This window comes from Lissotriton helveticus, chromosome 6, assembly GCF_964261635.1.
Source record: "Lissotriton helveticus chromosome 6, aLisHel1.1, whole genome shotgun sequence".
Taxonomy (NCBI): Eukaryota; Metazoa; Chordata; class Amphibia; order Caudata; family Salamandridae; genus Lissotriton; species Lissotriton helveticus.
In genome coordinates this window covers 820,006,196-820,019,194 of record NC_136067.1, presented here as the reverse complement: position 1 = coordinate 820,019,194, position 12,999 = coordinate 820,006,196, and the positions used below count along the sequence as shown (strand labels likewise).

The following is a 12,999-nucleotide window of genomic DNA, read 5'->3' as shown; positions in this document are numbered from 1 at the left end:
GCGTCCACTCCGTCATATCGGACGGCGTCTTGTATAGTGTGCGCTCTAAGGTTTTTAATCATGCTTCCAAGATACTAATATCAGCAGTGAGTTGGTGTTTGACCCCATAAGTAGTCCTCATTCAGACCCCTCTGATCACGACTTTCATTGCCTCCCATTCAGTGGCTCTAGTGAATGTGGTTACCCAATTTTAAGCAAAATAATGTCGGAGATCCTCTACCACTGTTTGTATGTATGGGGGCTCCGTAAGGGCATCCAAAGCGGAATAGATGGCCGCCCCGGTCCACTGGCTACTGTCAGTAACAGTGGGACATGGTCAGACATATAGCACGGTAAATAGAAAATGGCGTCCGTCGGGGCAGCAAGTCCTGCCGAAAGGCAACAATAGTCAATTCGAGAAAAGGTGCTAGCCGCTGGAGTGAAGCAAGAGAACTCTCTTCTGTTGGGGTTGCGTGCTCTCCATTCATCTCTCAACTGCATACCCCTGTAAAGGAGTACACCACACAGGGTTTAGTGGACTCTTTAGGGGGCTTCTATCTAATTTTCCATCAAGTACACAATTGAAATCTCCAAAAAGGAGGATCCCCGTGCCTATGTAGGGAGTCGCCGCCTTCAAGACAGCTGTTTAGAAATCAGGACAATCCAGATTGGGGGCATAGACGTTAATAATGCAGATCTCCCTTCCTTCCCATCTTCCAAACAAAAAAAACATAACGTCCCTCAGGTCCCAGAACATGTTGAACATGTTGGAAAGATACTCCCGGTGCTACCACACCACGTGCAAAACCAGAATATGATGTGGCGTAAATCTGTCCCCTCCAACTTTTTACTTTGACTCACTATTGTGCCCCCCCGCATAGGTGCATTTCTTGTAGCCCTGCTATTGCATATCTCTTCAGGAAGGCATGCATTTTACGACTCTTATCAAGGGTTGCCAACCCTCAGATGTTCCAGCAAAGAAACCTCAATGTCTGTGCTGTCATGTTGATGTTGTGTCAAGTATCTGATGTATGTCGCACCCCCAATAGTACCTCCCTCTCGTGTAGTCCAGAATGTGTGCATCATGGCATAATGCTTCTTGACCCCAAAAATTCCCTAACAAACAAACCAACATTTAGAAACCAAACATTTCAATCCCCCCTCTCCACCCCCGGGCAATAGTAAAGATCTATATATGTATTCTATTTTTGAGATACTTGGGAGACTCCTACTCCGGAATGTGGGGGTGACTCCTTAACCTTCTAGCCTCTCCTTAATTTGATCTGCATATATAGGATGAGAGCCATCCCGATGTATAATGTTTTGGGAAATAAGCAGCCGCTGGATCGGCAACTTCCCCACTAGAGACCAGGTCCGCCGGGGTAGTTTGAGAGCAGTCTCATGCCCCGACGTTACCAGCTCTCTTGCACAGCATTTATTTAGATATAATTACTGACATTTTGGATATGGCTAAATCAGGTCACGACCCTAGTGCTGTTGTGCAAACATTGAGGTACCGGTGGGAAAGGTGGGGTTTGGAGTGGTGTGTACTGTTTCTTATAGGGATCACTGGAGGAGAGGCTAGAGGTTAAGGAGTCACCCCCACATTCCGGAGTAGGAGTCTCCCAGGTATCTCAAAAATAGAATTCAATCTAATTTCTCAGGACTACTTATCAATTACACGGGACCAACTTATCTGTACAGTTCAGCTGTCCGTGTTCATCTCAGAAAGGTTATTCATGCCCACTGCCTGGCCCTCCGTCTACTTGTTCAAGACCTGGCATTGTTTCTACAGAGTCTGGGACCACCTCTGAATCCGAAGCTTGCAATGTTCCGTCCCGGCGGACTGTGATGCGGCCTAAGCTCATTGTTCTCTTTTGCTGTTTATGGCGGGTATGCTGTCTGCGACCCCTAAGTGAGGACTGCGAGGAAAGCTTGTAGAAGGGACCAAACATCTTCCCTCTGGAACCCTAGCGTCCAACCAGTCTCTCGCCTCCTCCGCGTAGAAAAAGAACAAGGCGTATGCTCACTCTCCACCCGGAGCTTCGCCAGGAACATAAGGCTATATTTCAAGTTTAAGTCTCGAAGCCACCATTTGATTGCCACAAAGGTCTTACTCTGCTCCTGAACTCATTGCATGTAATCCGGATACACTGTAATGGAATGTCCCTCGAAGAAGAACCATTGTCTGCTGCGAGAGAGCTGGAGCAAAAGGTCTCTGTCTCTACAATTTAATAACTTTGCAATAATAGCGCAAGGGGGTGCTCCAGGTCTTGGGGGTGGGGGGGCTGACAGCGCTTGATGTGCCCTCTCCACTCGGAAGAACTTTGAAAACTGTTTAGGAGCCATTTCTCTGGTAATCCAGCCCTCCGCTTTTTCTGGAAAACCCACAAATTGTAGATTCCCCCTTCGCGACCATCCTTTGGAGTCCTCCGCACGGTCGTCTAGCTTAATCACCTGACATTTCAGCTCCACTACCCTGGCGCTAAGGCTCCTAACCTCTTCTTTTAATGCATCAGTATCCTTTTCTGTGACTGTTACTCTGTCCGAAACTTTCCTGAGGTCACAACGCAGACGATTTAAGTCTATGGCCACAGCATCAACCTTTTTAATCATCTCTTCTCTGGTGGACTGTACGGTGCGTAGAACATCCATTAATGTTGGTGCATCTTCTGTCTCTCCTTCCGGTGTTCTCTTGTCCATTCCTTGATTCGCAGCAGTGTCTTCAGGACCATGGGAGATAAGTTGGGCATAATTCAGAATTTTATTTGATTGTGATTTCTCTGGCTTATCTTTCCCCATTGTGCCCTGTGAACAAGATGTGAAGCCTCCCTGTATGATGCTTCCTGTCGGGAACAACAGAAGCCGTTCTCCGCTAACTCACAGACCTGCCAGGAATACAATACTTTGACCTTAGCCCGGGATGCACGATTATGAGATTTAGTCTCCTCACCCAGCCATCTCTTCGAACCTCTGCTCATCTGTTCAGTCAGTCAGCCGTGGGATCGTGTGCAAGGCTGCTTAAAAAGGAATGACTAGCTTTTTAGAGGAATTCAGCGCATTGTTTGATCATTCGCTCTCGCAGCTCCAATCCTTGATATGTATGAGGATCATGATTCTGAGCCAGGTAATTTGTTACCACCAATTGACTCTTAACACTGTCTGCTAGCAGAACTCCTAAATGTATGTGCCTCGACCCACAACATTAAAATGCTTGCTCATGCAGGTTCCATGTACATATTTGTAAACATTGAAAAAAGTACATTTTTGAGATTAACTTAAAAAAGAAAAAATACAAACACTCACCCAATAGGATCTTTTTTAGAAATCTATTTAAAACACATATGTTTGAAAACACCACACTAGAAATGTTTTAAAAAGAAAGGAGATAATGATATATTCATGCGCATATGCAGCAATTTCAAGTCAATTGGAAGTGCTGATTCAAGAACTCCAAACCACTCATGTAAGCAGTAAAACTTACTTGCTTTTGCACGTGAGAATTGAAAAAAAGGATCCAACAAGGCACTAATCCATGGAGTTAATAAAGTTATGAATTCAGTGAGAATACACATGATAGGGAACTTAATGTTAGTAACTTTTCATTCTACCCTTTCACCACATTTTTATAATTTGTTGAATATAGTCGCATGGTTAACCCAAGCTCAAAAAATGTCGATCAGTATTTTAGTGAATGAAGTTGTGCAGACTGGTAGCCTGACAGCTACTAGAATATTTGTCCTTGAGTCAGAATCCAAGCAACCATGTATAGCAAAGATATGAATCTATCTCCAGGTGACAATCGTGCATTGTTGGTTGAAGTTACATTCTCAAAAGCGCAGCAGTGGCTGGTTTTCCCATGATGGAAGTAGCACTTTCTTTACTTTGCCTTCTGTGTCTGGCCAAGGTTATACTAGACAGCTACAGGCTGCAACAGTGGCAAGAGTTTGATGGGTACATCTCCATGCTTTCTCAGAATGATCAGTAGGGTCACATATCTGTGCTCCACATACGCAAAGAAGCTTTAGCATAATAATCACCAATGTCCCAAGAACCCCATCCGTACTACACCAGGAACTCTGGTCTGTCCACATGCTGGAATTTGTGGCATGTCATCAGACCATAAGCCAAAGACTCTGGAGAAAGTAGTCAACCCACCAATTTTCTGGTTACTTCGGTGGGTGGCAAAATCCGTGCTGCAGGCCCTCCCATAACATTTAATTTACAGGCCCTGGGTACATGTAGTACCACTTTACTAGGTACTTCCAAGTAAATTAAATGTGGCAATTGGGTGTAAGTAAATATTACTATACTAAGTAGAGAGCACTTTAGCTCTGGTTAGCACCATTGCACAGAGGACAGCAAAAAAACTAATTCTAAAAAATAGGAGGGTGAAGGCAAAACGTTTCGTTGGTGACCCTGCACAGAGGGCCAAATCCAACACTTTATAAAATGTCATGACTAGAGGGTCGTTCATTCCAAACTCCTAGAGGGAGCTTCCTCTTTTTCATTGTATCCTCAATTGTAGGTGAGATCTTCCAGAAGGAACAACAAGCCTAATTCTCCACCCTCAACTGATATCAAGAAGTCCCAATGTCCTGTCTGGGTAACAGCGCTCCCTACTCGTGACCACCTGAGGAAGACCACTCCAGTTGGGTGGGAGAGGCTGTGTTTCCATCACTTGACCTAGCTAACCACCGATGCACACGTCCTTTCAGTGGTGGCGAACAGCTGTACTGTACAGCTTCTTCGCCATGTCTACCACTGCCCCAGTCTTCTTCCCAAGAACTTGTACAGGAGGTTGAGGAGTTCCTTCTTTTAGATGCAGTAGATCAAGCACTCCCCTCTCCCCCAAAGAAAGTGGGAAGGGACTTTACTTGCACTAATCCCTTGAAAGGAAAATGAGGCTGGAGGTTTCGAACCAGTTTTTAAAATTCAATCCTCTACATCAGTTACTCTCCCCATAGAGAAGTCAAGAAACTGGCTTTGAGTCTGGCAGCCATTCAAAACCATTGGCCTTGTTCAGTGGACATACAGGATGCTTATTTTCATGCACTTGTCCAGCAGGGTACATTCTAGTGTGATGTGACAAGCTACTGGTAGCTCTTATGTTCCTGTCATAACAACTGACTTAAACTGTACCCTACTACTGTAACTAATATGTATCACAGATTTTTATTAACAAGATTTAAATTTACTATCATCTATGTTTTACTAACTTTTCCAGAAAGGGGCTTTAGAAGATGAATTTGGCTTACTGCCCCTGTGATAATTAATCAGTCGAGTTAACATTACAATGTATTCTCTCTTGTCCCTTTTATATGGTACATAATTGTAGGTATTCTAAATTTGCTTTCCAGTTTTCACAAGAGATTTCATGAAATGTACTAGCTTACCAGTTGCGCGTTGCTGCATCTCCGTAGAAAGGAAATTCAAGGAAACTTGTGTGAGAAGTTGGCCTGGTATATGATGCTCACTAGTTCTAGTGATCACCTTGTACCATGCCAAGCAACCCTTATGATGATTGGTTGTAAGTCAACCTTAATAGACCAGCTATCCTAGTAGCGTGGACAAAGCAGTCTTAGGCTTAACTCTGTAAAGGCATGTGAAGCAAGCTGTTTTACCATACACAATCCCCTTGAATACCAAATGAAAGGACACCACACAGATATATATTGAAAATATATATAGATTTATTTCTACAAATATCCCCTATACTCTTTATGAGCACAGAAGCAAATGCGTTAAAACAAAAACACAGTTTAAATATACAAAAGTTGCACAATATGGATGAGCCCTAGGGGCCACCTAAACCATATACTAAAATAGTGGTATAAGAACCACTATGGGGAAAGGAAAGAGGCCTAGGGCCTGGGGAATCGCTGGAGCTGTTCGAGACTAACAGTGATGAAGTAGGGAAAGGCCCGCGGGACTCTGGTGCAGTGCTCAAAGTGCACGCATGCACCAATGTTAAGTCAATGGTGCGTAAAAGTTACAAAGTTAGTGTTTTAGGAACCTTCCGATGGACCTACAAGGATAAAACTTTAGACACAGGCACTAGAGGTGTATACCAGTGTGGGAACACCGGCGTTGCTGAGTTACCTCACCCACAGGAAGCGGGTGCACAGGTGCGAAGTAGTGTTGGTTTTCGTCACGCAGGTCGATGGTGCTTGGAGCTGAAGATGCTGCAGGCGGGTCGTCGAGGAGAGTTCCGGTGGATCCAAGGGTGGATCTGAAGAGGTGAAGACCTAAAAGCAGAGGGGACAATGTTCAAAGTCACTAGCCAGTGACTACCGTGGAACCAGGATGGAACCAGGCAATGTCGGGTGCAAACAGGTGAAGAGGTGCAGCTTGTCTCCGCAGCCATGTGGACACGAAGAGGTCAAGGACGTCCAGGAGTCGATCATGAGCTGTCCCACGAAGGCTCTAGCTGATGGCGGGGTCGGCAACTTGATTGGAGCAAACAGGCCTTGGCTAATGCAAGCCACGCAGGAATTGGAAAAAGCTTAACACTCAGACCAGCAAGGTCAGATCAGCTAGTCTGGAGCAACCAGACCAGCGGTGCAAGTCGTAGTTTTCGTTGACCGGGATGGCGCGTCGAGTGGCAAAGTGCAAAAGGGCCCCACGCAGATCGTGGAGATGCTGGGGGGCTGATCTTCGGTGCAAATGCTGCTCGGGGTTGGGGCTTCTCAAACCCCAAAGCACAGCATCGAGGGTGCCTCAGGTGCTGCGCAGTCAGCTTTTCGAGGGTCTTCCGAGATGTCCGGTCCCACGTCTCTCGGTGCCTCCACGGGTCCCTTCTTTGCAGGGACTGTGGATCGGGCTCTGAGATGTCTGGGTCTCGTCGGGCTCTGGCAGGAGGCGGCGGCAAAGCAAACGTCGAGTTGCTGGTTGGTGCCTGTATTCACAGGGTGGTCACTCCTTGGCCACAAGGGAGATTCTCTTCAGTCTTCTGTGCAGCAGAATGTCGAAGTCCAGTCTTCTTAGTTTCAAGTCGAGTTCAGGATGATCTGAAGTCTTGGGACACAGCTCCTACTCTTATTCCAAATCTAGGGGCCGGATTACCTGCTAGGTCCCTCCTCTGGGTGGGACCAGGAAGGGGGGTGGTTACACCCCCTTTCCTTTGTCCAGTTTCGCGCCAGGACTGGGGCTGGAGAGCCCCAGCACCGGTTTGAACTGGCATATGCACAGGGACACCTTGTGTGTCCCAGGCATGTCTGATTCTATTCAGCCCTGTCCTACCCAATACACAAAACCCTGTCTGGGGTGGTGCTAGCACCTCCCAAGGCAGGAAACCCTTTGTCCAAGCCGCCCTCTCTGGAAGGACTCCCAGCAGCAGGAGGTCAGACTTGTGTCTGTGGTGGCAGCATCCATTTTGTGATGCTGAGGCTCATGTTTAACTTTACCCGGGTTTCAGGTTATGTACATGTCGTGTCCCTCTAGAAGGGTGGAATGCTACCCCCGTCGCCAGAACTGGCGAGTGGGTTGTATTCCAATTCGTATGACACCTTACTCGACATGTTTTGATAAAGCCAAACCAAAGATAGCATTTAACCGCGAGGTTCATAATGCACTTAAGAGTATATGGTATGGCAGTATCATGGAACAGCTAAAGGAATTGGTTCCGAAAGCTGCAGACAGGCTCAGCTCATGCCAGAGCACCATCTCACATATTTCCAAGCACTCTGCCTCCAGGATTGATGAGGCCTTCCATAGGAGTGGCTGATAGGAACATATGTGTCCATTTTGGGTTAGGTATAGGCATACTACACCTAAGTAAGGGGTGGTTACACCGACTTATCCCAGCTGAGTGATCAGCCAGTTGTGTCAAATATGGAGGCCAGGCCAGGGGTGGCACAATACGTGCTGCAGCCCCTGGTAGGCCTTGGAAGCACCTATGCCCTGGGTACCTGGGGTACACTGTTACAGGGGCCAATAAGGTGAACCAGTTCCAATTGTGTATGTACCTAAGGTACATGGAGTCCATTTTAAGGAGAAAGCAATTAGCCTGGGGCCCTGAATAGCAGGATCCCAGGCCAACTAAGTAAAAAACCAGCTAAACACTAGGCAAAAAGTTTGGGGGTAACCATAGTCAGATATCCACCTTCCTACAACTTGTTATAACATTCAATTTACATTGTCATTTTTATTGAAACTTATTCATTTTTATATAGAAAACATTTCAAAGTGTTTTAATTCTATTTATTTATTCGTGTGCTTGTGGATACACTATTTGTTGTTTTTCCGTCTGGTGTGTACATCAGTATTCGAAAGATTATGAGGGCCCTGGGGGGCCGATATTTTAAAAAAATGTATGCCGGAAACCTTCGCGGGAGTGTGCTCAACAACTTCCCAAAGTTTCATGGCGATCGGATGAATGGTGTAGTAATGCATAAAGGACAAACAGACAGACAGACAGACATACATTCGTTTTTATATATATATAGATTATTCATTTCAGTTGCTAGTTTTATCCATGATTCTATTAAAAGTAGGAATTTGATATCTATGACTTAAGTAGAATCTTGACAGACTGTTTTTTTCACTATCCTGCTAAGTTATAAGCATCCTCTCATTCTTCTAATTATTAGTTAATATTTTTTACTGTGATTCGTAGCTTTTATTGATTATCGTTTCCATTTTCTTGTCTCTTTTTTGGCTTTTTCTATACGACTAAAGAACATTGACTGACAGACTGACAAAGTCAACAGCTTGACTTTTTAAAGCAGAGACATATCAGTTTATCCATCGGTCATGGTCATTCGCTTGTTACAATGGGGAAACCCATTGTAGAAGTGTGCTTCTTTGTCCTATTTGTTGCTCGTATTGCATAACTGTTCACACGTCCTTGAACTTTTCTTGTCTATGGTTGAAAGAGACCAGAACATCTGTGTTAGAAGGAAAGATTGTGATGTGTTCATGAGGTTAACAATAGATCAGGAGAGGCATGTTGGGTAGTTTTAACATTTGACACATGACTATATCATCGTTTTGAAGAATGTGCAGATGATGGTGAGGATTCCTGAGCACTGTTTTGATTTTTTGTTTCTTTGTTGAGCAAATTGACTTTTTCTTCCTCTTTCCAGAGGAAGTAATTTCTCAGCTGAGCAAAGCACAGGGCCGGTGCTCTCTGCTGGAAAAACAACTAGACTATATGAGGAAAATGGTGCAGAATGCAGAAAAGGAGAAGAATGCTGTTGTAGAGCAACAGGTATGCATTTTTTGTTAAATGTCTTTCTCAAACTTAATCTTACAGCAGTAAAAAGCATATGCTATTTAAAGAGCAGATGTGCAAGCAACCTTTGCTTTAAAACCGCACAGGCTAGCTTTCCTTGACTTAAGACAGACACCGCTTTTAGTTTACTGAGGTAGTCCTCCTGATTCCCATTATTAAGTCTACATTTTCCATGTTGCTATTCTTGTATAAGGCACTTTGCCTTTTCAACCTAGAATATAACAGGATACCGCTGATTGCCCTTCATCCACTCTGACTCCTGTGCCTCCACCCAGACCTCCTATAGTCACCACAATGATTTTTCTACATTTCCTGTTTCCCTATGGTTGTAAAAAATGACTGTGTGCTGATTGATGAAAATTCCCCAAGTAGGAAAGAGGGCTTAGAAATATTGTATTGGCCAAGGCAATTCTACTGAAGGTAGATGTTGCAGACCGTGTAAAATTAAGGCATAAGAGGCAAGCTATTAAACTTGTGCCTGAGCCACCCTTTCTTTATACTAAACCATTGTGCTTGCCTTGGTCAGGGTAACCATGGTGTATATGCCAGACCAAGGCCAGCCCACACTTCGTTTCTCCTTTCTTTTTTTGTACCTGGGTAGATTGACACACAGATTACTTAGCGTCTAAATAGTATTTAAAATGTACTGTGCCCCCAGTCTATGGTGCGTTAGTCAGGGACTGCAGTGCTGTGGCATTCAGATCCTGCTTACCAGCATGTGTGTAGGGTTCCTTAGTCCAAACTATGTTTCTTGTTTGGGTTTCCATTTCCATAGTTTGAGGTGTAGGCCACTGCTTCAGTTGTCTGTCCTGTGATATTCACATAATTGGTTCCAGTATTATCGTGCATCTTGTTCCTTACTTTAAAACCTTTATTTACATAAGTTCTTGATAAAACACAAACTCAGGTCATCGGTGCATAAATGTATCTGTGCCTTCCAGGCCTAGATTTTGGTTAAGCAGTTGGAAAGAGTGAGAATCTTTAGCACAGTGGGTCCTCTTATACAGCTGAGAATCCCAAGCACATTCGTAGAAGAGAAGCCCACGTCTGGTCAACACATTGAAAAGTAAAAAAGCCTTCAGGAATACTGCATAGAGGTGTAGAAGGTTCAGAGAGATTGTTCAGAATCTTTACTCTTTAAAATCGGTTTGTGCGGTAAGAATTGAGCCAGCAATGAAATAATTACAGTTCATAGTCTTTTGTTGAGAATGAGTAGATAGGTGTCCTGGTCAACTGACTAATATGCAGGAGTACACTTAAATACATTTGTGGAAGTTGTCATCAACAATCCTGAAGAGGGGGATATTAGTTCTATGTCCACAGAAGAAATCTTGGATCTTACACATGAGATGATGCATCATTGGGTATTGTGGTAGTTGATTTACAATATCTCTTGAGTATATTTGGCAAGAAAGGGAGCGGTTTGAAGGGCTTGTAATTTTCTCCATGATGAAGAGCCACCTTCTGCTCTTTTATCAGCCGGTGAACATGACCAGTCTTAAAGTAGTCTGGGACAGATGCATGAAAAAGGGAGAAGTAATTAATGTGGAGCCAGTGTGCGATGAGGACCACTTTATGTTCCTTGGCAATAGATGAATGGAATCAGCAGAGTAATTGGATTGTTTGACATGAGCAGTTTCTTTGCTAAGGATGGTGGGAGTGAATTTGTCCCATAAAGCCAGATCTTCAGGCTTTGTCTTTAGGGTCCAAGGACAGTCACAGGGTATTGACTCAAACTGTAACAGTCATTTACAACTAGTGTCCACAATACAGTAGGACCCAGATTGAATGCCCATGACCTCTCTTCCAGAACATCCGGTAGCGAGAGAGATTTCCAGGCTTACGCAAGGTTTAGGTACTCTGAAGAGTATGACACACTAATACCACTTAACCTCTAATAGTCTTTACTTTGCTAAAGGAAAGTACTTTAATTAATTTAAGAAAAAAATTGCTACAAATCCAGGTCACTGATAAACAAAGAGAACCAAAAATGTCCTGTCCCTGCCTTACTAGCAAACTCTATAGCACTAAGGAATAAAATAGCATTTACCAGTGGTTTATATTATTCAATAGCGGTCATTTACAAAGCCCAAGCTTGTGACTTTAGAACATTTTGGGCAATGATCCTTGTACAAGGATTGGAAAACAGTAGCATTAAATCCCAGGTTCTCCGTTCAGTACTCGAAAGTGCTTAAGTTAAAGTTGCTACACTTCAGAGATTATAGGAGTTTGTTGCACTGCTGTAACTTTAGGTTCAGTTACTGGTACTGGATTTGAATGCACCTGTAATCACTGAACTGACTCCCGCCAAACAAAAAACTTCCCACACCTTGCAAGTGGGAACTGTATCTTTGAGAGGTGCACCAACCACGTTTGGTGCTCAGTGGATTGGCCACAGTTTGCTTGAGTCCAACAAGCCTTTGTCTGCTCTAGCCGATTGGGGTACTAGCTTGCCAATATACTAGAATACCCACTAAGTTGACACAGGGTTGTTGGTGAAATTAGAAGAAAATCAGAAAAGACATTGAACAAGGCAACACTGCTCACTACCTCCAAAAGGAGGACATTCTGTCCAAACGAGTCCTTTTTGTAGTCAATCGTAATGTTTCATGCATGGAAGTAGAGGAAGATTTAACTTTGGATTTAATATTTATAGATTTTGTCCTAGATCATAACTCATTTATTAATGCCATGGCAGCGAAAATAAATGTGCCCGATAACTCACATTATTTAGAGGATTAGTTGTAATAAAAACGCATTAACACATGTGTATTATGACCGTACTTACGTTTATTACGACAATGCACCAAAAGTTACATGAGAAAACACTTTTACCACACCTTATACAGATTTTGAAATACATTTTCCACTGGATAGTTTTTCCACTTTTATCTGCCTGTCTGCCTTAGGAGGTCTGCTTCTCGTGAAGATGAAAAACATCACCCTTTTCTTTGGGCCAAGGCGTGGAACATTATTTTATTTGAATTTTAAGGTTATGGGGTCATCTGCGCTTGTGAGATGGTGGTGAATGGTGAACACATTATGCTTCATGGTAGGGGGAAAAGGTTCTGTGCCCTAAAGGAGGTGTGTGTGAAAAACATATTCCACTAAGAACCATGATGTGTTGTGGATACAGGCTAACTCATATTTGGGGCCAAGACTTTCAGGGGAAGAGAAAAGTATGTGGGGTTGCAGAGGAAAGTGAGGGGAGGCTGCAGAGAGTGTGAGCGGCATATTTACTACTTTGCTATTCTCTGTTGGTGTTGAGCTGTGAGGTTTAGATACATTGTTACCCTGCACTTCTACTTCCTTTTGCACGGTATGCAGAAGGCAAGGCTTTGGTAACTACACTCACCGGCTACGTTAAGGTGCACCCTGATCATAACACTACCCGTCTTCAACTTTCGTCAGTTCTATCCCATATGTAATGCAAGAGGTCAGGCAACCTGTATTGGACACTTAAGGCACACAGTTTGAAATTACGAGCCCTCAAGCGGAAGGACTACACTTGTCTTTAAACTGCAATTTCCATGTTTCACTTTTTTTGGCATGTGAAAGTTTTCAAAAGCTGCTAGTTTTGATTTAATTTCCAAATTCAGCAATAGGTAATTTAAAATGGTTCTCTTTTCAGTTGTTTATAATGAAAGTAGTATGGCCATACAGTTTACACTGTCCCACATTTTAAGTTATAATCATCAGATCTCCTATTTGGGTGGATATCTCCCATGTGCTTATTGTGAGGGTGATGGATTTAGAAATGAGGGCAGTAACACTTTCTAGTAATG

The 12,999-nt window shown here is 43.7% G+C and overlaps 1 protein-coding gene across 3 annotated transcripts in view; it reads left to right on the top strand.

Annotated features, from left to right (window-relative positions):
- CEP57L1 (centrosomal protein 57 like 1) overlaps positions 1-12,999 on the top strand; it is a 140,745-nt gene that overhangs the window by 45,392 nt on the left and 82,354 nt on the right. For all 3 annotated transcript variants that reach the window (XM_078648405.1, XM_078648407.1, XM_078648406.1), the window contains exon 5: positions 9,066-9,190. In XM_078648405.1, coding sequence (XP_078504531.1) covers positions 9,066-9,190 — 125 coding nt within the window. The remainder of the gene's footprint in view (positions 1-9,065; positions 9,191-12,999) is intronic.